Below are 25,186 nucleotides of genomic sequence, written 5' to 3' on the forward strand. Positions count from 1 at the left end.
GAATTCGTTCACGGAGTGCCGTCCAAACAATTTCTGAATGTGTAAAGTTCTGGGCTCCAGTGAACAAGGCAGACATAGCAGAGCTGGAGAGGGTCCAGAGGAGGGCAACTAAAGCAATATCTGGAATGGGGCAACTACAGTACCCTGAAAGATTATCAGCATTAGGGTTATTCACTTTAGAAAAAAGACGACTGAGAGGAGATCTAATTACTATGTATAAATATATCAGGGGTCAGTACAGAGATCACTCCCATCATCTATTCATCCCCAGGACTGTGACTGTGACGAGGGGACATCCTCTGCGTCTGGAAGAAATAAGGTTTGTACACAAACATAGAAGAGGATTCTTTACTGTAAGAGCAGTGAGACTATGGACTCTGTACTGTAAGAGCAGTGAGACTATGGACTCTATACTGTAAGAGCAGTGAGACTATGGACTCTATACTGTAAGAGCAGTGAGACTATGGACTCTATACTGTAAGAGCAGTGAGACTATGGACTCTTTACTGTAAGAGCAGTGAGACTATGGACTCTGTACTGTAAGAGCGGTGAGACTATGGACTCTGTACTGTAAGAGCGGTGAGACTATGGACTCTGTACTGTAAGAGCGGTGAGACTATGGACTCTTTACTGTAAGAGCGGTGAGACTATGGACTCTTTACTGTAAGAGCGGTGAGACTATGGACTCTTTACTGTAAGAGCGGTGAGACTATGGACTCTTTACTGTAAGAGCGGTGAGACTATGGACTCTTTACTGTAAGAGCGGTGAGACTATGGACTCTATACTGTAAGAGCGGTGAGACTATGGACTCTTTACTGTAAGAGCGGTGAGACTATGGACTCTTTACTGTAAGAGCGGTGAGACTATGGACTCTGTACTGTAAGAGCGGTGAGACTATGGACTCTTTACTGTAAGAGCGGTGAGACTATGGACTCTTTACTGTAAGAGCGGTGAGACTATGGACTCTACTGTAAGAGCGGTGAGACTATGGACTCTATACTGTAAGAGCAGTGAGACTATGGACTCTGTACTGTAAGAGCAGTGAGACTATGGACTCTGTACTGTAAGAGCAGTGAGACTATGGACTCTTTACTGTAAGAGCGGTGAGACTATGGACTCTTTACTGTAAGAGCGGTGAGACTATGGACTCTTTACTGTAAGAGCGGTGAGACTATGGACTCTTTACTGTAAGAGCGGTGAGACTGTGGACTCTATACTGTAAGAGCGGTGAGACTGTGGACTCTTTACTGTAAGCAGTGAGACTGTGGACTCTTTACTGTAAGAGCAGTGAGACTATGGACTCTTTACTGTAAGAGCAGTGAGACTATGGACTCTTTACTGTAAGAGCAGTGAGACTATGGACTCTTTACTGTAAGAGCAGTGAGACTATGGACTCTTTACTGTAAGAGCAGTGAGACTATGGACTCTTTACTGTAAGAGCAGTGAGACTATGGACTCTTTACTGTAAGAGCAGTGAGACTATGGACTCTTTACTGTAAGAGCAGTGAGACTATGGACTCTTTACTGTAAGAGCAGTGAGACTATGGACTCTATACTGTAAGAGCAGTGAGACTATGGACTCTTTACTGTAAGAGCAGTGAGACTATGGACTCTTTACTGTAAGAGCAGTGAGACTATGGACTCTTTACTGTAAGAGCAGTGAGACTATGGACTCTTTACTGTAAGAGCAGTGAGACTATGGACTCTTTACTGTAAGAGCAGTGAGACTATGGACTCTATACTGTAAGAGCAGTGAGACTATGGACTCTATACTGTAAGAGCAGTGAGACTGTGGACTCTTTACTGTAAGAGCGGTGAGACTGTGGACTCTTTACTGTAAGAGCGGTGAGACTATGGACTCTATACTGTAAGAGCAGTGAGACTGTGGACTCTTTACTGTAAGAGCAGTGAGACTATGGACTCTATACTGTAAGAGCAGTGAGACTATGGACTCTATACTGTAAGAGCAGTGAGACTATGGACTCTATACTGTAAGAGCAGTGAGACTATGGACTCTATACTGTAAGAGCAGTGAGACTATGGACTCTTTACTGTAAGAGCAGTGAGACTATGGACTCTATACTGTAAGAGCAGTGAGACTATGGACTCTATACTGTAAGAGCAGTGAGACTATGGACTCTATACTGTAAGAGCAGTGAGACTATGGACTCTATACTGTAAGAGCAGTGAGACTATGGACTCTATACTGTAAGAGCAGTGAGACTATGGGCTCTATACTGTAAGAGCAGTGACACTATGGGCTCTATACTGTAAGAGCAGTGACACTATGGACTCTATACTGTAAGAGCGGTGAGACTATGGACTCTATACTGTAAGAGCGGTGAGACTATGGACTCTATACTGTAAGAGCGGTGAGACTATGGACTCTATACTGTAAGAGCAGTGAGACTATGGACTCTATACTGTAAGAGCAGTGAGACTATGGACTCTATACTGTAAGAGCAGTGAGACTATGGACTCTATACTGTAAGAGCAGTGAGACTATGGAGTCTGTACTGTAAGAGCAGTGAGACTATGGACTCTACTGTAAGAGCAGTGAGACTATGGACTCTTTACTGTAAGAGCAGTGAGACTATGGACTCTTTACTGTAAGAGCAGTGAGACTATGGACTCTTTACTGTAAGAGCAGTGAGACTATGGACTCTTTACTGTAAGAGCAGTGAGACTATGGACTCTACTGTAAGAGCAGTGAGACTATGGACTCTACTGTAAGAGCAGTGAGACTATGGACTCTACTGTAAGAGCAGTGAGACTATGGACTCTATACTGTAAGAGCAGTGAGACTATGGACTCTTTACTGTAAGAGCAGTGAGACTATGGACTCTTTACTGTAAGAGCAGTGAGACTATGGACTCTTTACTGTAAGAGCAGTGAGACTATGGACTCTTTACTGTAAGAGCAGTGAGACTATGGACTCTATACTGTAAGAGCGGTGAGACTATGGACTCTATACTGTAAGAGCGGTGAGACTATGGACTCTATACTGTAAGAGCAGTGAGACTATGGACTCTATACTGTAAGAGCAGTGAGACTATGGACTCTATACTGTAAGAGCAGTGAGACTATGGACTCTATACTGTAAGAGCAGTGAGACTATGGACTCTTTACAGTAAGAGCAGTGAGACTATGGACTCTTTACTGTAAGAGCAGTGAGACTATGGACTCTTTACTGTAAGAGCAGTGAGACTATGGACTCTTTACTGTAAGAGCAGTGAGACTATGGACTCTTTACTGTAAGAGCAGTGAGACTATGGACTCTTTACTGTAAGAGCAGTGAGACTATGGACTCTATACTGTAAGAGCGGTGAGACTATGGACTCTATACTGTAAGAGCAGTGAGACTATGGACTCTTTACTGTAAGAGCAGTGAGACTATGGACTCTACTGTAAGAGCAGTGAGACTATGGACTCTTTACTGTAAGAGCAGTGAGACTATGGACTCTTTACTGTAAGAGCAGTGAGACTATGGACTCTTTACTGTAAGAGCAGTGAGACTATGGACTCTTTACTGTAAGAGCAGTGAGACTATGGACTCTTTACTGTAAGAGCAGTGAGACTATGGACTCTATACTGTAAGAGCGGTGAGACTATGGACTCTTTACTGTAAGAGCAGTGAGACTATGGACTCTATACTGTAAGAGCGGTGAGACTATGGACTCTATACTGTAAGAGCAGTGAGACTATGGAACTCTCTGCCTGAGGAGGTGGTGATGGTGAGTACAATAAAGGAATTCAAGAGGGGCCTGGATGTATTTCTGGAGCGTAATAATATTACAGGCTATAGCCACTAGAGAGGGGTCGTTGATCCAATCCAGGGAGTTATTCTGATGCCTGATTGGAGTCGGGAAGGAATTTTTTATTCCCCTTGGCTTCTACCTCACAGTTTTTTTTTGCCTTCCTCTGGATCAACTTGCAGGATGACAGGCCGAACTGGATGGACAAATGTCTTTTTTCGGCCTTATCTACTATGTTACTATTAGTCATAATGGCATGCTTTGTCTGAGGAGCAATCATTAGGAGAAATAAAATGGCTGCTGTCCTAGTATTACAGACAAAACCTGTCCTAATCATACAGCAGGACAAGTTACTTCAGAACACTGAGCTAAAGAGCTGCCTCATCCTCCTCTCTGCTTGTCAGGGATTATGATCCTGAATACAGATAAGATCTTCAGCTGAATCTCTGTAGGAATGGAGATCATGAGGAGACATAAAGTACAGAGAGGAGGAGGGGATGTGGCAATGAGCAGCAGCTCTTCTATGCATTCTCCATTACCACAGTCTGTCCTGTCCGTCCTCTCTGTACTTTATGTTCTGTACTTCAAGATCTTATCAGCTGTATTCAGGATCATAATCCCTGACTAGCAGAGCAGAGAGGAGGATGAAGGAGCTCTTTAACTCTTTATTTAAGTATTTTTATTTTCTAAATTCCAAGAGAAACCCTACAGGTTGGCCAATCTCACACACTGATGGCATATAACGAAGACCTGTACCTATCTCTAGAACAGGGCCCCCAAAGTGAAGGTGACCACACTACACATGCGCGGCGTGGTCTCCATTCACTTCGAAAGAGCCGAACAAGCGCACTCTACTATTTTCAGAACTCCCATAGACATGAACAGAGGGCACACAGCGCAAGCGTGGCCGCCTGTTCATTCACCTCTATTTGAGTAGCGCTCGGCTATTTTCGGCACTCCCACAGGAGTGAATGGAAGGTGGACACGCTTGTGCAGTGTGTCCTCGATCACTTTGGAGGCGCCAATCTAGAGATGGGTGTGGGTACCAGAGGTGGTATCCACACCTGATGGGCCAACCCCTTTAAAATTGTCACACATTTATCTGCAACTCCATGTGCCAATTTTATATTTTCTAATAAAGCTTGAAGACATTTCTGAATGTTGAACCATCCACTGTTCCATTGCTCTGTCCACTGAACCCAAGCAACAGAACAACATAGGCAGGAGACTGGTGGGCTTCAGCTCCCCTCCACCAGTATAATCCCCTTCATTATTACATATGGGTACCTAAACCAACACAGGGACATAACTCTGCGTTCCACAGTCTCCTAACCATCGTAGGACAAGGTCACCAAGTGGTTATTATGTTGGTCATGGATGCCCCATAGTAATGTGACATCATCTACATTCAAGGTTAGGGCGTCATGTTTTGAGTTTTTGTTATTCACACTAGAGTCCAGCCTGAAAATCAGCCTGCTCAGTTCCTGCTTATAGGAGCTCTACAATATCTTCATTGACTTCTCTACCTCTTGTCTGATGGGGAGCATGAGAAACAATGGAGAGCGGTAAAAAAAGAACTCCTAAAATATGTGTTTGGAATCGAGGTCCTATATACATTTAACCTCCTGGCATTAAGGAGTTTTTAATTTTTTTATCTTCCAGCCAAAACTACACAGTGATAAAAAGGCCTTTTTTTTATCTTAAGGACAGACCATCAATACTGTGATCCCAGAAAGGTAGGGCCTCACCTTAAGAAACCTCCCAATTCACGTTCTCTAGTCATGATTCCATACCTGTGGTCACATGGACTGGAATGTCCTCCTCCGCTTCAAACTTATACGGGGGATCGCCCATCATCTGCTCTTCTTCATCCTCCACTTTAATAGTAATCAGATCTTCTTCCTGATTTTTCATCAGTAACAATTCAGTACAATACAACAGACAGGTGGGAAATCTAACAGATCCACATAAGAGATCTATGACCCCTCTATGACTGCAGGACCCCCCTATATAGATGTGTATAGGGCTCAGCTCCATCTACCTGATGGTTCTCTGGAAGCTGCTCCTCTGGAAAGTCTTGGGAATACAAAGGACGGGGACATCTTTCTATGAATCCATCTGTACGAAAAACAGTGACAGAATAGATTGATTACATGAGATGATCAGATCATGGGAGTAGTATCTATGTGACCCTCAAAACAGACATGAATATCCCCTCTGCTTACACTGCTGATCGCCCCATAAATCCATCTCCTCCTCTTCTTCTTCATCTATAACCTCAACTTTAATATCAATTAGATTTTCAGCCTAAAAAGACAATAAAAATGTAAATTGATCTTTGGCCAATCATTTTAAGGTCAGATTTTGGTGAGGCTTCAGCTCCATCTACCTGACAATTCTCTGGGACCTTCCGCTCTGGACAGTCCTCGGAATACAGAGGACGGGGACATCTCTCGGGGGGATTTCTCCTCCTGGATCCATCTGTGGAAACACAAGCGCACAGTGACTGTGAGAAAGGATATAGCGGCACAGACCGCTGGTGTAACATTACCTCTCCCCTTACACCTTCTCTTCTTTGGTCCAAACTGTAAGAGAAAGTTTTAAAGAAGGGCTTGGTGCCTTGATGTTCTCAACAGGTGCCCAAGATCTCAACTCAACACCAAAACCCTTCCAATGTACCAAAAAGTAAGCTCTGCTCTCATCCTTTTTAGCATCCAGGATGCTCTTCACCTCAAACTAATCTTCAGAGCCAAACTGAGTGGGAGCAGAGATTGAGGACCTGGAGTAGCCGTTGAGCACCAACACTTGGAAGGAGTTAGGGATATGAAAACATGGTGGAAGGTACTGTTTGTAACAGATGGGGTTGATGTGTCTGAAATCATCAAACAGACCCAAGAAATGAGGTACAAATTTATAGTAGTGTATGTTTCTGAAGGACAACCAGACTTTGTTCTTAGGGAGAAATGAAGTGGATCTCTTTAGTCTACTGCCACATTTGCAGGGAAACCTTTGATGGTGGCATCAGCAACTGGTACTTTGGAGGAGGCAGAAATGGGAAGCGGAATATGCAGATGTTGTCCATATGGAGACTTGCCAGTTGGCTGGCCTGAATGGTTATTATAAGAGAAATTGGCCTAGGAAGTAAAGACACTAAAGTGTCGTGGCTAGAAGAGATGAAATCACGTAGGTAGTTCTCCAGATCCTGATTAATTCGCTCCACCTGCCTGTTGTACTTGGGGTAATAGGAAAAGTCCAACGTTATGTCTAGCAACCTTCAAAGACTTCTCCAGAACCAGCTGTAAATTCCACTCCTCTATCAGACACAATGAGGATCGTTTACGATCAGGCGTATTTCTGCCGCAGGTTCTTTGCGCCGCAATCTGCGACTTTTTCTTGCTCACGCTAGGTCTACAAAAGTGGGCATGGTGTGGGCGGAGAAAGGGGACGTCCCATCCATTATTTTCAATGCCTGTTTTAGGTGTAGAAAATGGTCTAAATCTACGCCAGCAAGGGAGCTGGCATAGATTTAGAAGAGGCAGTGGATCCACCAGAATTTTGTAAAGGTCACCGGTCTAAACGCCAGTCTTAGCAAATGACCCACAATTTGCTGAGACAGACCATGTAAACAGAATATGTGCCAACAGGTAACATAGTCACAGGCGCCCGGGAAAGTGTAGGCCACCACTAGTATCGGAAAATATGGTTCAGTGTCTTGAAGAAACCTGGGTGTCCTGCCAATTTAGACTTATGTGCCAAGCAAGGATCCACCTCTTCTTGGCTACAGGAACAAAAGTCTTATCATCAGGAATGCCCCTATTCAGTAGTGGAACTACGGACATAATTCAGGCCGGATCTATGATATGTTGTTGCTCCCCAATCTAGTCCGCGAGATCAAAGAACCTCCGGAAGAGCATCTGCTTCATGTTCTTTTCCACAGGAAGAAAATGCATCACACAGTTAAAGGGGAAAAATGAGCTGTCTGGAGATATGTCAGATTCTTGTGGTCAGTGTAGATGGCTACAGGATGGCTAGCACTCTAGCAGAGGTCTCCATTCCTCTAAAGCCAGAGTTGATGGCAAGCAGCTTTAGGTCCGCAATGGAATAATTCCGAGGACCCCAGATTGGCATTAATATATACTTATAGGTTATATGTACAGCGATTATTAGTATACAGTATTTAGGGTCAGAACATTGTCTTCATGTCGAGAACAGACACCAATATCACCAGATCTCACACTGACAGAGATGCCCAGGATCCTAACGTGAGAGTTAAAATACTATACCTTTATTATTTTTCTGTAGATGGGTATAAATACAAGGTGTCAAAAACTAATTTCCAAAAGAAAAAGAAAAAAAACTTTATAAAGAAAAATAAGATCTTAGTATCAGGAAGAGGATAATGGGGTAAAAGGGTAAACTTTCCCTGTTTTACCCTAGAAATTTCTCAGCCCAGGGTTACCCCTGATGGTGGAAGTTCCCTGTCCTCATTCCTAGAACCTAGTAATTCCCTATCCAGACCATACCTAAATATATCCAATAGTCATAGAATGACTATTTATGTTTTATCTATATTCTCTATTTTTGCAAATATCTAACAAGAGACTATAGTCATCTCACTGTACATGTATATTCTATGACTATTGGATATATTTATGTAGGGTCTGGATAGGGAATTTCCAGGTTCTAGGAACGAGGACAGGGAACCTCCACCATCAGGGGGTAACCCTGTGCTGAGAAATTTCTAGGGTAAAACAGGGAAAGTTTACCCTTTTACCCTATTATCCTCTTACTGATACTAAGATCTTATTTTTCCTTTATCAATTTTTTCTTTTTCTTTTGGGAAATTATTTTTGGACACGTATTTATACCCATCTACAGAAAAATAATAAAAGGTATAGTATTTCAACGCTCACATTAGCTCTTAGGTACTCTATGACATTGTGGAGCCTCTGCAGCTAGAACACTTTGGCCCACACTTCTACTGCTAGAAGCCACATGTTCTCTCTGACAGGGACCAAAAACTGGAGGACTCTTTGCTGGCCAGTTTAAAGCCATCCATTTTTACTTCTTAACCACTGTTCTGCATTTTTGGATGTCTGTTTTGGGGCATTATCCTGCTGTGACCCATTTTTCCGACTCACACCTAGTTTTCGTACAGTTGGGAACACAGTTGGCTCTAACATGCTCTTCTAACCCTCTAATATCATTAAAGGCCTCTAGTCCCGGAGGGAGCACAGCAGCCCCACCACATTACGAATCCTTTGCAGTGTTTGACTGTAGGTAGGGGGCACTTTTTTTTTTTTTAATAGGCTTTATGTCGTCTATAAACATAACGCTGGTATGCAATGCCAAAGATCTCAAAGTTTGGTTTAATCTGTCCATAGAAGGATTGTGGATTCTGTCAATGCTGAGACATTCATTTTTACGCTTTTCTTTAAGCAGTGCAGCCCCCCTGAACCTTTGTCCATACCGGCCTAATTTGTCCAGTGGTGGTGTGTGGTACGGGATATCATCATCACTCCAGATGTCTCAAGAGCCGGAAGCTCTTTGGAAGTTTTATGTGGCCATATTTCAAACCAACTTTCATAGGGTTCTCTTATACATTTTCCTCCTTCCACCTCATCTTGGAAGCTTCTTGACTGTTAGAAGAGGGGTAAAAACTCATTGATAAACTTTTCAACTGTTGAAGCCAGGATGTCAACGCATTTGGTCCTCAATCTCTGCTCCCACTCCATTTGGCTCTGAAGATTAGTTTGTGGCGACGGGCATCCTGGATGCTAAAAAGGTTGAGAGCAGAGCTTACTATTTGGTACCCTGGAAGGGTTTTGGTGTTGAGTTGAGATCTGGGGCACTTGTCGAGAACATCAAGGAGCCACTTATTTTTTAATAGGCTTTATGTTATCTATAAACATAACACCGGTATGCAATGCCAAATATCTCAAGTTTGGTTTTATCTGTCCATAGAAGGATTGTGGTTTGTATATTCAAAGAGGACTTTTCACCGCTCCTGACATATCTGTTTTAATAGCTTCATGCACTCCCCATGTAATAGCGATTCTGGAGCCTCTATTGTTATGGCTCTGTGTTGTACCATTGCTTTATTATTTCTACCAGAAGTTATGAAGAAATTGCTAGCAGTCTGCAGTAAGGGTACAGAGGGGAGGTAACAAGTTGGGGGGTGGACCTGCACAGACTGACTCTATCCAATCAGTGCTACCATTTTCAGACTGTGCAGGGACACCCCCCCAACTGGTTACCTCCCCTCTGTACCCTTACTGTAGACTGCTAGCAATTCCTTCATAACTTCTAGCAGAAATACTAAAGGAATGGTACAACATAGAGCCATAAGAATAGAGGCTCCAGAATTGTTATTACATGGGGAATGCATGAAGCTATTAAAAACAGGAATGGCAGGAGCGGTGAGAGGATCTCTTTAAATTCTGTCAACGTTCAGACATTCATTTTTATGCTTTTCTTTAAGCAGTGGGGTCCACCTGGACCTTTGTCCATACAGGCCTAATTTGTCCAGTGGTGGTGTGTGGTACGGGATAATATCATCACTCCAGATGTCTCAAGAGCCAGAAGCTCTTTGGAAGTTTTATGTGGCCATATTTCAAACCAACTTTCATAGGGTTCGCTTATACATTTTCCCCCTTCCACCTCATCTTGGAAGCTTCTTGACTGTTAGAAGAGGAACAAACTTCTTGATAACCTTTTCAACTGCTGAAGCCAGGATGTCAAGGCATTTGGTCTTTTACTCTTTGCTTCTATCAGAGGTAGATACGGTGCATTCAGAAAGTCTTCAGACCCTTTCACTTTTTTCCCATTTTACTATATTTCAGCCTTGTGCTAAAATTAAAAAAAGATAATGTGTTTCCCCATCATTCTGCACTCAATAAGCCATAATGAGAACAGAATGTTCCAAATCTTTGCTAATTTATAGAAAAGGAGAACCTAAAGTCTTGTATTGACATAAGTCTTCAGCCCCTTTTACTTCGGTCCAGAGCTCTGGATCAGGTTTTCATTAAAAATATCTCTGGACTTTTCTCCATTCAGCTTTCCCTCAACCCTCACCTGTCTTCCTGTCCCCCCAGCATGATGTTGCCACCACAATGCCTCACTGTAGGGATGGTATTGGGCAGGTGATGGGCGGCGCCTGGTTTCCTCCAGACATAATGCTGCCACCACCATGCTTCACTGTACGGATGGTATTAGGCAGGTGATGGGCGGCACCTGGTTTCCTCCAGACATAATGCTTCCACCACCATGCTTCACTGTACAGATGGTATTAGGCAGGTGATGGGCGGCACCTGGTTTCCTCCAGACATAATGCTGCCACCACCATGCTTCACTGTACTGATGGTATTGGGCAGGTGATGGGCGGCGCCTGGTTTCCTCCAGACATGATGCTGCTACCACCATGCTTCACTGTAGGTATGGTATTGGGGGGGGGGTGATGGGCGGCACCTGGTCTCCTCCAGAAATGATGCTGCCACCACCATGCTTCACTGTACGGATGATATTGGGCAGGAGATGAGCGGTGCCTGGTTTCCTCCAGACATGATGCTGCCCCCACCATGCTTCACTGTAGGGATGGTATTGGGCAGGTGATGGTACGGCACCTGGTTTCCTCCAGACATAATGCTGCCACCACCATGCTTCACTGTACGGATGGTATTGGGCAGGTGATGGGCGGCACCTGGTTTCCTCCAGACATGATGCTGCCACCACCATGCTTCACTGTACGGATGGTATTGGGCAGGTGATGGGCGGCACCTGGTTTCCTCCAGACATGATGCTGCCACCGCCATGCTTCACTGTAGGGATGGTATTGGGCAGGTGATGGGCGGCACCTGGTTTCCTCCAGACATGATGCTGCCACCACCATGCTTCACTGTAGGGATGGTATTGGGCAGGTGATGGGCAGCACCTGGTTTCCTCCAGACATGATGCTGCCACCACCATGCTTCACTGTAGGGATGGTATTGGGCAGGTGATGGGCGGCACCTGGTTTCCTCCAGACATGATGCTGCTACCACCATGCTTCACTGTAGGTATGGTATTTGGGGGGGGGGGGGTGATGGCGGCACCTGGTCTCCTTCAGAAATGATGCTGCCACCACCATGCTTCACTGTAGGGATGTTATTGGGCAGGAGATGAGCGATGCCTGGTTTCCTCCAGACATGAAACTTAGAATTGGGGCGAAAAAGTTGGTTTCATCAAAGCAGAGAATCTTGTTCCTCACAGTCTGAGAGTACTTTAGATGCTTTTATACAAACTCCAGGCGGCTTTTACGTGTCTTTTAGTAAAGATAGGCTTTTTCCTGGCCGCTCTGACAAAAAGCCCAGATTGGTGGAATGGTGCAGTGATGGGAGAAATTTCCAGAAGTTCAACTATCTGCAAACAGGATCTATAGAGATCAGCCAGAGTGACCACTGGGTTCTTGGTCATCCTTTTCACCAAGGCCCTTTTCCCCTGATTATTTAGTTTGGAGGGGCGGACAACTCTGGGAAGAGTCCAGGTTGTCCCAAACTTCTTTCTTTTCAGAGTTATGTGAGTTTAGTGAAGTAGAAATGTTTTTGTCCCCTTCTCCAGATCTCTGCCTCCACACAATCCTGTCTCTGAGCTCTACAGGCAGTTTATTTCTTGACAACAGTGAGACCTTATATAGACAGTGGTGTATTTTCCAAATCATGTCCAATTAACTGTATTTACCACAGGTGACTCCAATCAAGGTGTGAAAACATCTAAAAAATGATCAACAGAAACAGGAGGCCCCAGAGCTAAATGTCAAGTGTCATCGCAAAAGGTCTGAATGCCTATGTTCATGCAAAATGTTAGTTTCTCCTAGCACAAATCTCTAAAATTCTGTTGTCACTATGGGGTACAGAGTGCAGAATGCTGGAGAAAATAGTTTTTTTTTATATTTCAGCACAAGAAGTAACATAATAAAATGTGAAAAAAGTGAAATGGACTGAAGGCTTTCCAAATGCGCGGTATCAGGAGTTTATGCATACCTGATAAAAGGCTTCAACATCTCACTGTCCAGTCAGAAATGACCTATGTTTAAAAAAAATGTAAGTGATGAAGCGTGTCTCTGTATGGAAAAGTGTAGCCTACACGCCGGTCGGACAGAGGCCAAAGGAGTGTCAATTTGTTAATCATGAGACTGGTAGCTGGGAGGAATGGAGCCTGTGGATATGTGTTCTGATGTGACAGAAGGGAACATGTGGGGCTCCTAGAATACACACGTGTACACACTGCACATGACCGAACTGAGGCTTCAACACAGCATCTTCTCACCTCGTCTCTTCTTATCTTGTGATTTCAGAGGCCGGGGATCCTCCAACATGGCCTCCTTGTACAAATCCTTGTGTTCTTCTAAATATTCCTGCTCCTCCATGGAGAAATAGACCGCCACATCCTGACACCTTACAGGAACCTGACAACACAATGACACCGTCATCACCCAGACCCCTCCAGTGCTGTTACTGGAGAATTTCCCAGCATTCCCAGCAGTGTCACCTCTCCAGTCAGCAGCTCAATCATCTTGTGGGTGAGTTCTAGGATCTTCTTCTCATGTATCAGGGGGGGAGGCTCTGTCATGGGGGTCCTGCTCAACCCTACTGATTCATGGATGATGGGAGTCCCCCCTGATGTCTTCTTCACTATTGTGTAATCCTGTGGATGGAGAGAGACACTTAGGGAAAGACATTCCTTCCTGACTCCAGATCTACACTCAGAATCCCTCCCTGGATCATGGCCCCATTTCCAGTAAGCTAGTCACTAGAAGCTAGAATATTATTACCCTCCAGACCTCCAGGCCCCTTCTGGACTCTTCTAGAGAATGCCCCATGACCACTTCCTCTGGCAGAGATCTCCATAGTCTCACTGCTCCTACAGTAAAGAATCCTTTTCTATGGTGGTGGAGAAACCTTTTTTTTAGATGTAGTCAAGGCCTCCTTGTTATAGTCAAGTATCATCTACATGTGTCCACTTACCTTCTCATGGCTCCTACAACATGACTATTGGTCTCCATGATACATCACTGACCATACTGGTGGCTGATCTTCAGGTTCTCTGTCACTTAGAAGATCTGGTGACCGTTCTACAGGACCCTGGACTCTTCCTATCACTTCCTATGATGGATTCTCCTTCCCGATGTCTAACATGTTATGTAATTCAATAAAGAGAATTTTTTTTTAAAATGCTTACCTCTCCACTCAACAGGGAGATGATCTCCAAGGTGAAATCTAATATTCTTCTGCTGATCTCCTTCCTGTCCATCCTTGGTGGTCATTCAGGAGAAGAGGAGAGAACTGGAGGCTTCTAGTACTGCAGGCGCCTTTATGAGGAGAGGGGAGGCTGGAAATCCTTCAGGGACAAGAATATTAGTGAGATCCAGAACTGCACTTACTGCTCCTGGAGAGACCCCGCTTCTCAGCAGAATAAACTATCAAGTGTGTAAACATGATTTAGAGCACTATATCTGACCACTGTATGACTTGTATCTGGCACTTTTTAGCAGTTATATTCTTTGCTTCATCGCCCAAGTCAAAGTTGTCTCTGTGCTGGTAGGTGGAGACAAGCTGCCCCCACAGAATACACATAGAGAAACAGATCTTGCTTTCTCTTACTCACTCAGTATTAGTTAAAAGCACCATGCTTAGAGAAGTACTGATCAGTATAGATGTGGTTAAAGCACTTGGGGTGATATCTAACACTATTAGCAGCTTAATCTGTTGGATCATGTATGTGCTGTCTGGTGTAGAGAAGGGTCGGCACTGCTGGATGGACGCGGTGCACGAGTCAGTGGGTAGACGTCCCAATACTTGCAATAGAAGGAAAAAAGACCGGCACTCGCGATGATGATGAATGTTGCGTTTATTCAGTCACATATTATAAGCATATAGTGACGCGTTTCAGCACAACACGTGCTTTTGCTTTGATTACTGCTTTGCACACTCTTGGCATTCTCTTGATGAGCTTCAAGAGGTAGTCCCCTGAAATGGTCTTCACTTCACAGGTGTGCCCTGTCAGGTTTAATAAGTGGGATTTCTTGCCTTATAAATGGGGTTGGGACCATTAGTTGCGTTGAGGAGAAGTCAGGTGGATACACAGCTGATAGTCCTACTGAATAGACTGTTAGAATTTGTATTATGGCAAGAAAAAAGCAGCTAAGTAAAGAAAAATGAGTGGCCATCATTACTGAGGGTCAGTCAGTCAGCCGACAAATTGGGGAAACTTTGAAAGTAAGGGCTATTTGACTATGAAGGAGAGTGATGGGGTGCTGCGCCAGATGACCTGGCCTCCACAGTCACCGGACCTGAACCCAATCAGATGGTTTGTGGTGAGCTGGACCGCAGAGTGAAGGCAAAAGGGCCAACAAGTGCTTAGCATCTCTGGGAACTCCTTCAAGACTGTTGGAAGACCATTTCAGGTGACTACCTCTTGAAGCTCATCAAGAGAATGCCCAGAGTGTGCAAAGCAGTAATCAAAGCAAAAGGTGGCTACTTTGAAGAACCTAGAATATGACATATTTTCAGTTGTTTCACACTTTTTTGTTATGTATATAATTCCACATGTGTTAATTCATAGTTTTGATGCCTTCAGTGTGAATCTACAATTTTCATAGTCATGAAAATAAAGAAAACTCTTTGAATGAGAAGGTGTGTCCAAACTTTTGGTCTGTACTGTATATATACACACACCGTAGTGTTCGCTTTATAAGATGCACCTCCCCCCCAACAGTGAGTCTTATAAAGCGGATGTGCCAAAATCATGGCGGCCAGCACATTGCAGGAGCTTTAATAAATGAGTCGGCCAACTAGAAGGAAGAAGTGTGGGACGGGCAACGGGTATGAAGCACTCTGAATGCACAGCTGAATTCTGCCAGCCCGCACGTCCATTATCTGCAGCCGGGGTCCGTTCCAGAGGAGGAGGAGGAGAGACTAGAGCCATTCTCCTCCTCCTCCTCCTCCTCTGCCGCCCTGCATGTGGCGCTGTTTGGTGGTGAGCTCCGGCGGGAACTGCTGATTTACCGCCTCCACCAATCAGCTTACTCCCTCCTGGCTATGTGTGGCGCTGCTATTAGCAAGGAAGAAGGGAGGTACTCATACTGGCCTTCCGTCGTCCCTGAATGCTCTGCTGTCCACTGGCCCGTCTCCATCTCAAGTTCCTGGGCGAGTGCCAGCCAGGATATGAAGGGGCGCTCAGGGGCAGACCTGAACATTAAATATGACTATAACCCCCCTCCATCCACAGGAATGCACCCATGTACTGCAGTACACAGGTGTATTCTTAAGGCTGGGTTCAGACCTGAGCGTTCGCGATGGAGCGCTCTGTATGCGCGATTGTACGGGCGTTTGCAATCGCGCATACAGAGACAAGCGAATGCCCATTGTTGCGTGTTCCCGCTAAAGTCTATGTACGGGAACGCGCGACAAGACGCCCCAAAGAAGCTCATGTACTTCTTGGGGCGTCGGGCGTTTTACAGCGCGATCGTACGCGCTGTAAAACGCTCAGGTGAGAACCATTCCCATAGGGAATCATTGGTTCTTGCCTGTTGAGCGTTTTACAGCGCGTAGGAACGCACTGTAAAATGCTCAGGTCTAAACCCAGCGTTAGGATGAGGGGAGTTATAGTCATATTTAATATAAACACTGTTGAGATGAGGGGAGTTATAGTCATATTTAATATAAACACTGTTGAGGGACTGTACCATAATTGGTGTTTATATTAAATGTGACAATAGCCCCTTCATCCTTAAGAATGTATTCATGTGCTGCAGTGCTAGGATGCATTCTTAAAGGGGTTGTCCGGGTTCAGAGCTGAACCTGGACACACCCTTATTTTCACCCAGACAGCCCCCCTGAGGCTAGCATCGGGGCATCTCATGCTCCGATGCGCCCCCTTGCACGGGCTCTTTTGTTTTTAATAACACACTGCCGGGCAGCAACTTCCACCCGACAGTGTGTTCGGTGACGTCACCGGCTCTGAGCGGCGGGCTTTAGCTCTGCCCTAGCCGTTTTACTGGCTAGGGCAGAGCTAAATCCCGCCCATCAGTGCCAGTGACGTTCACCGGGGTTCCCGGCAGCCCCATGGAGAGCCCCACTACGTCACCGGATCTCCCAAAAATGCCTTTGCCCTGCGCAATTTAGCGCAGGGCAAAGGAGAGCATCGGAGCATGAACTGCTCCGATGCTCATGTCAGGGGGGCTGCCGGAGTGAAAATGGAGGGATGTCTGGGTTCAGCTCTGAACCCAGACAACCCCTTTAAGGATGAGGGGAGGTATAGTCCCATAACATAACAGTGTGTTAACCGTAAATCCCCCCATAATAGTGTCATCCACAGATGCTCCCATAACAGTGAGTCATCTGCCAAACCCCCCATAACAGTGCATGCGTCTTCCGCAGATTCCCACCCAATAGTGCGTCTTCCGCAGATCCCTCCATATCAGTGCGTCAGTACCAGATTCCCCCATAACAGTGTCAAATATTCTGTTATTTTATTACATTCTTTAGCACACCTTTTGGTTCAAAATATATATATTTTATTTGTATTTCTCCCCTCTACAATCTAGGTGCGTCTTATCATCAGGTGTGTCTTATAAAGCGAAAAACACGGTAATACGTAGTGCTACATAATATTATGGGGTTGTTATTAATGCAGGGAGACCATTACTCCTCTATAATGTCTTCAATGCAGAAATAGCAAATTTTGACCATTTAAAATTCCTGAATCCCTTTCTTGAAGCACCAAATCTGTCACGTAGGGATCGGAGCGTTGGACTGTGCAAAACTCAATGCAATAAGAATTGAACAGGGACGTCTGGTGGTTGTGGCAGGGAGCAGCGGGTGGGGTCTGGGGCGGATGCACAGGGGGCAGTTATAGGACAGTCCTATGCACAATATATTGGACTGTTGCACAGTATCGTATAGACCTCTCTGTGATCACTGGACATAAACCATACGGGAAAATAGACCTCTCAGTGGTCCAGAGAACTTACATAGAAAAACGAATAGCCAAGAGTCTAAACAAAACCCTTATGTTAAAACATAACTTTCATTTGAACGTAAGGGTCAGGAGCAGGGTTTTCTTTTTCTTTAGCCTCTTGGTTATTAGTTTTTCCCACTTATAAAGCTTCACATTGAGCTCCCAGCAGCAGATAGAAGCTTTCAGGGCACTTCTGGTGGGACATCACCTTGGCACATTGAGGCTCCGTTCCCACCATGCTGTCCCTGGTACTTAATCAGCAGCCGGCAATGGCGCGGGGGTGGCGCGCGCTCCCCATTTTCATAATAACTGAAAAGGAAGCTGCTGCCGCTGCTGTGTTCAGTGCGCGGGAGAAGGGGTGTGCGAGAGGACCGGCCAATGGCGTGGCAGCCCACCGATACTGGCAAATCAAGCAGCCTCCTCACTAACAACAAAGCTCTGTACTGTGCGGAGCTCTGTTATTGGCGCTGTCAGCGGTATTGCTGGGCCAGTCACTGCGCTCACGAATGGCAGTGAAATCATTGTGCGTATTCATACGCATTAGACATTTTTTAGGGAGTAAAACTGCCATTATTGCGACCTCCGAATGTCTGATCATACTGACTTGAGCACCTTAGCACAGGGCATTTTCTCTGTCATCGGATGTTCATCAAGGTTGCTGAGAAAGGTCCATAGCACAGATGGCGGAGACGTGGAGTGAATTTCATCTTCTGACTGGTTGTAGTGTGATGGGGAGGTTGTGTAGATGATGCAATAGAAGTCTGGATGATGAGATCTTCGATTAGAGGATGACACGTAGGTGCTATGGCTGACATATGGCAAGTCTTGAGCATGGTGTGCGCCAAATAATTGAATTGGCTAGTGCCCAATTAAAAGGGCGATTTTAGCCCGCACCCAGTATTAGATATAGTTTAGCGCATGGACCCATGTGGATGCCATGCCAGTGGAGAAATATGTTATGTTAGCTAATAGCATCTGTTTTTAATGGTTTTAGGGTCCTTGAAACTTTTTCCACCAATTAAATCAAAATGGATCGTGCCCACAGAACATTACATCCAAAAGGGTTGCCCACCAGATTAGAGAATTGCTCTCTCTTAGGGCTCTCTCCAAAAGCCACATCCATCTATGTCCAATGCTCACAATCCTAAAAGACCACCATATGATATGATATATCATGTACCTTTGAGTTTTCTTCTTCAACTTAACAGCCAGAGGAGAAGGCCAATCTGCCACCCTTTGCACAGCAGCTGATCTACAACACTTCTATGAAGCACCCGCATCCCAGTTTCAAAGGCGCCAAACTGGGAACTTATGCCACCACCTCGGCCACCTGCTCTGGCTTGACAAAGTGTGGTCCACAGAAGTGTACCACATCTCTGAATTCCTCTCAAGGCTCCACTGGACACATCATCTAGTGGGAAGTGACTACCCCTAAGCCGGCACCATGTTGGATAGAGACTGCATGCTCATACAATCCTTCTTCATAATTCCTAGGAGGGAGTTTTCCTAATCCAAGGAATCTCAAGAGAATTCCTTTGCAATATGGACCTCCCCAAATTACTAAACCCTTCTGAGGAACAATACTACTGGTGCCCAGAGATGATACTGACCAAAGAGACATTGCCTTCCTTTTTCTCCTGAAGCCTCATCATGGAACCTGATTCTCATGCAATTTTATACCCCCAGCCGCCTATTGGTAAATCTTCTGAACCCGGCATTTGTTCTTCCTCTGCCGGATCTCAAAACCAGAAACCAAAGCGCAGATGTGAATGTAGCCTTACGGTAGTACTCAGATTAGTCACCACTTGTGATTAGTCACCACATGTAACACCTTGGAGATTCCCAAACCAAAAATGGCCATTTACGATCTTTTATTTTTTGGCCATAAGGGGGTCAGCTGATCGGGCGTTTTGAGATGGTTCTAAATAAGTACAGTTTAGGATAAGATTAGATACAAATCTGAATATAGATAAAAATCCACCCTGCTGAGAAAGGTTTTTGGCTGTGAGATACATGAAGATGCTCAGGTGGAGGCTGTAGGTGATGCGATTATCGGTTTTATTACTGGGTGTGACGGGGTATAACTGTGTGTTTTATGTTTTTATATTGTACTGAACGCTGGAGATAATGCAATGCTTTTAAAGTGGTTGTGTCCCTTCAGAAAATAGCATTTTGTAGAGAAAGTTAATAAAGGGCACTTCCTAATGTATTGTGATTCTCCATATTGCCTCCTTCGCTGGCTGAAATTATTTTTCCATCAAATTAGACAGTGCTTGTTTCCATGGTTACGACCACCCTGCAATCCATCAGTGGTGGTCATGCTTGCACACTATAGAAAAAAGTAGCACCCTATGTGAGCTCCCACGGTTACGGACACCAGAGAGGCCGGCTCTTTTTCCTATAGTGTGCAAGCACGACCACCACTGGATTGTAGGGTGGTCATAACTATGAAAACGAGCAGTCTATAATGTGATGGAAAAATGAATCCAACCAGCAAAGGAAGCAATATAGATAATAACAGTATATTAGCAAGTGCCTGGTATTAACTGCATCTACATGATAAATACCACTTGCTGAAGTGAGAGGACCCCTTTAACTAATGCAGGCCTCAGACCATTACGCTCTATATAATGTGGATAAGGACATGTGAAGACCATGCCTGGGAAGTGGGCGAAACCCTGGGCCAGGCTTTGTGGTCAGTGTCTGACACCTGTGTACTGTATATGTGAGGATAGAGAATAACATCCTCTGCTTCTAAACTGTCCCATCAGTCCACGCGATATCCCATCGGTCCACGCGATATCCAACATTTCTCTCCTAAACTAGTGCAGCAGGAAGATCAGCCGAGTAGACATGACCAGAATTGGTGGAGGAGCTCTGTACTGGATCCACATAGAAATACCCATTCCTGCTATGTGGAGAACCGGAGAACTGAAGAGGTGGTGGTGACATCTGGACAAACTGAGCTTCACTAATCCAAATGTGGCAGCTCTGGAATAGTGTGAACCTGCAGGTCCTGCGCTACTGCTTTCGGTTTGGCTCCATTTGGTGCTTGTCATTCATATATTTGTCTTCTCTTCCCCTCCTCGCCTTCTTCATGTCTTCAGGATGTCTCATGTTGGTTATTACTGCACCGTTACCGGGATTTGTTCTCGATTATCAAAATATACCAGATAGTTCTACTCCACGTTGTGTCCGGGATACTTCATTACTGGATTACACCAGATATTTCTACTCCACGTTGTGTCCGGGATACTTCATTACTAGATTACACCGGTTATTTCTACTCCACGTTGTGTCCCGGATACTTCATTACTAGATTACACCGGATATTTCTACTCCATGTTGTGTCCGGGATACGTCATTACTGGATTACACCGGATATATCTGGTGTAATCTTGTAATAAAGTATCCCGGACACAACGTGGAGTAGAAATATCTGGTGTAATCCGGGACACAACGTGGAGTAGAAATATCCGGTGTAATCTAGTTATGAAGTATCCGGGGCACAATGTGGAGTAGAAATTTCTACTCCACGTTGTGTCCCGGATACTTAATTACTGGATATTTCTACTCCACGTTGTGTCCCGAATACTTCATTACCGGATATTTCTACTCCGCATGGTTTCCCGGATACTTCATTACTGGATTATCCCGATTATTTCTACTGCACGTTGTGTCCCAGTAACTTAATTATAGAATTATATTGGATATTTCTAGTCCACGTTGTGCCCCGGATACTTCTTTACTGGATTACACCAGATATTTCTACTGCACGTGATGCCCCGAATAGTGAGCGAGCACCAAAGTGTTTGTGTGTTCGGTCCAAACACATCGCGATATTCGTGCGCTCGGCTGAGCACCCGAGTATAATGGAAGTCAATGGGAGGCGACCAGGCACCCCCTGCTCGGATAAGGGGAGGGTGCCTGGTTCATAGGAAAAGGTCTGAAAGTGATGAAAACACATCTGAAATCGATCAGGAACAGCAGGGGGACCATGTCTGGATGCATCTTGGACACCAATGTTGTCCGAGTTGTACGCCACTTTTACAGACTGACAAAAAAAAACACCCAAAACCCCGCCCCCACAAAAAAAAATCATTTTTAGAGGAAAAATTGTTAGGAAACATTCTTTCCTGTAGATTCAATTGTATATACAGTGTAAGTGCTGCCAAAAATTACAAGGAAGAAGAGATACGGCCTATATATCACATAAAGGAGGGCCTCAGTCACATGGTGCTACAATTGTTCAGGTAGTGGGACTCCTACACTCATACATCCTATGCACCAAGTGAAAAGGCTGCCAAAAATTACGAGGACCCGGCACTCCAATGCACCTTTTATTATACATAAAGGAGGACATCATACACTTAAAAATTATATATAAAAGCCTGCTGCTCAGCTGACCCTCTTAAACATTATGGTTGAGGGCCTGCTGGTGAGCTGACCCTGGAAAACATTGGAGCTGAGGGACTGAAGGTGAGCGAACCCCATAAAACATTGTAGTGAGGGCCTACAGGTGAGCAGACCGTATGAAACATTGGAGGCGAGGGCCTACAGGTGAGCAAACCCCATAAAACATTGTAGTGAGGGCCTACAGGTTAGCGAACCCCATAAAACATTGTAGTGAGGGCCTACAGGTTAGCGAACCCCATAAAACATTGTAGTGAGGGCCTTATGGTGAGCAAACCCAATAAAACATTGTAGTGAGGGCCTACAGCTGAGCAGACCGTATAAAAACATTGGAGGTGAGGGCCTGAAGGTGAGCAAACCCCATAAAACACTGAAGTGAGGGCCTAGAGGTGAGCAGACCATATAAAACATTGTAGTGAAGGCCTGAGGGTGAGCGAACCCCATAAAACATTGTAGTGAGGGCCTGCAGGTGAGCGAACCCCATAAAACATTGTAGTGAAGGCCTACAGGTGAGCAAACCCCATAATACATTGTAGTGAGGGCCTACAGCTGAGCAGACCGTATGAAACATTGTAGTGAGGGCCTACAGCTGAGCAGACCGTATGAAACATTGGAGGTGAGGGCCTGAAGGTGAGCAAACCCCATAAAACATTGTAGTGAGGGCCTATAGCTGAGCAGACCGTATGAAACATTGGAGGTGAGGGCCTACAGGTTAGCAGACCGTATGAAACATTGTACTGAGGGCATATATACTGTGCCTTTATGTTCCTCATCAGCTCAGCTCTCCTCTGGTGGAGTTGAGAAGTCAGGGGCAATTCAGGCCTTGTTTATTTTTATCTGAGTCAACCTGTCAGCATTGCCAGTGGACAAGCGGATACACTTATCTGTTATAATGCCACCAGCAGCACTAAATACACGCTCAGACAATACACTGGCGGCAGGGCAGGCCAGCACCTCCAAGGTGTAGAGTGCAAGTTTGTGCCACGTGTCCAGCTTGGATACCCAGTAGTTGTAAGGCACAGAGGGATCATTTAGGACGCTGACACGGTCTGCTATGTATTCCTTCACCATCTTCCAAAACCTTTCCCTCCTTGTACTACTAGCCCGCGCTTAAGTGTGAGGTTGCTGGCGGGGTGTCATGAAAGTGTCCCATGCCTTGGAGAGTGTTGCCCTGCCTTTGTTGGAACTGCTGTTTGTTCCCCTTGTCTCCCTTCCTCAGTTGCCTAAGGAAGTACGGATTCTGCCGCCAGCGTTGTCAGATGGAAAATTCCGGAGCAATCTCTCAACAAGTACCTTCTGGTATTGCACCATTTTACTCGTCCTCTCCACCACAGGAATGAGAGATGAAAAGTTATCTTTGTAGCGGGGGTCGAGAAGGGTGAACAGGGTAATCCGTGTTATCTAAAATGCGTATAACGCGAGGGTCGTGGGTAAGGCAGCCTAACATTAAGTCAGCAATTTGTGCCAGAGTACCAACAGGCAATATGTCGACATCAGGATGACTCTCCATCTCCTCTTCCTCCTCTTGGGCCCATTCACGCTGAACTGGTGAAATTAAAGTTCCATCGGTACTACCCTCTGTAGCAGATGCAATTGTCTCCAGCTCCCCCTCGACCTCTTCATGGTCCAATTCGCGCTGAGAAGACAAACTGTGGGTGGTCTGACTATCCCCCTGTGTAATGTCCTCCCCCATTTCCTTGTCTGCCACATTCAGAGCGTCGTCCTTAATTGTGAGCATTGATCGTTTGAGTAGACACAGCAGTGGGATGGTTACGCTGTTAATAGTGTTATCGCCACTAACCATCTGTGTGGATTCTTCAAAGTTTTTTAGAACCTCACACAGGTCTGACATCCATGCCCACTCGTCGCTTGTGAATAGTGTCAGTTGACTCAAAAGGCGACGACCATGTTGCAGCTGGTATTCCACAACTGCCCTCTGCTGCTCACAAAGCCTGGCCAACATGTAGGACATAGCGATCCAGCGCGTACTCATGTCGCACAACAGTCGGTGAGATGAAAGCCGCAAGCGCTGCCGCAGCGTTGACAGACCGGCTGAAGCTGTGGATGACTTGCGAAAAAAGGGGCACACACGCGGCACGCCTTTACTAGTAGCTCTGGCAAATTGGCATGTTTTGATAAACCGCGGAACCACTAAGTTTAAGACGTGGGCTGAGCATGGGATGCATGTCAGGTTTCCGAGCTCCAAAGCCGCCACCAAGTTACGGCCATTGTCAGACACAACCATGCCTGGTTGTAGGTTGAGTGCCGAGAGCCACAGCTCGGTCTGGTCCCTTATACCCTGCCAAACCTCTGCGGTGGTGTGCTGTTTGTCACCTAGGCAGATCAGCTTCAGCACGGCCTGTTGACATTTCCCCACAGCAGTGCTACACTGCTTCCAGCTAGCAACTGATGGCTGACTGCTGCTGGAGGTAGATGTGGAGGAGGAGAAGTGTGGGTTGGAGCCAGTAATATAGCTGCTTGCGGAGACCCTGATGGACATAGGGCCCGCAATCCTGGGCGTGGGTAGCACCTGTGCCATCCCTGGGTACAACTCACTCCCGGCCTCCACAACATTCACCCAGTGTGTGGTCAGGGAAATGTAGCGTCCCTGGCCACCAGCACTTATCCATGTGTCCGTGGTTAAGTGAACCTTCCTAGTAACTGTGTTGGTCAGGGCACGGGTGATGTTCTGGGACACATGCTGGTGTAAGGCGGGCACGGCACACTGTGAAAAATAGTGGTGGCTGGGGACTGCGTACCGAGGGACGGCCGCCGACATCAGGCTGCGGAAGGCCTCAGTGTCCACAAGCCTATATGGCAACATTTCAAGGGCCAGTAATTTTGAAAGTTGGCAATTAAGTGCTATGGCCTGTGGGTGGGTGGGTGGATATTTGCGCTTGCGTTCAAATGACTGTGGTATGGACATTTGAACGCTGCGCTGGGACAGGGAAGTGGATGTTGTTGCTGATGGTTCATGCGAAGGTCCAGGTGCAGGGAGAGAGGCATCCGAGCTTGCGTCTTG

At 45.6% G+C, this 25,186-nt stretch overlaps 1 protein-coding gene across 1 annotated transcript in view; it reads right to left on the reverse strand.

Moving 5' to 3' along the window:
• Window positions 1–25,186, reverse strand: part of LOC122933853 (oocyte zinc finger protein XlCOF8.4-like) — a 44,666-nt gene that overhangs the window by 15,207 nt on the left and 4,273 nt on the right. The window contains exons 2-8 of the mRNA XM_044288934.1: window positions 13,972–14,130; window positions 13,282–13,437; window positions 13,060–13,198; window positions 6,146–6,237; window positions 5,982–6,063; window positions 5,798–5,874; window positions 5,550–5,658 (exon numbers count right to left, since the gene is read on the reverse strand). Of these exons, the coding sequence (XP_044144869.1) occupies window positions 5,550–5,658; window positions 5,798–5,874; window positions 5,982–6,063; window positions 6,146–6,237; window positions 13,060–13,198; window positions 13,282–13,437; window positions 13,972–14,043 (727 nt within the window). The 5' untranslated portion in view covers window positions 14,044–14,130. The remainder of the gene's footprint in view (window positions 1–5,549; window positions 5,659–5,797; window positions 5,875–5,981; window positions 6,064–6,145; window positions 6,238–13,059; window positions 13,199–13,281; window positions 13,438–13,971; window positions 14,131–25,186) is intronic.

The sequence above is a fragment of the Bufo gargarizans genome, chromosome 4, assembly GCF_014858855.1.
Source record: "Bufo gargarizans isolate SCDJY-AF-19 chromosome 4, ASM1485885v1, whole genome shotgun sequence".
NCBI classification, from domain to species: domain Eukaryota; kingdom Metazoa; phylum Chordata; class Amphibia; order Anura; family Bufonidae; genus Bufo; species Bufo gargarizans.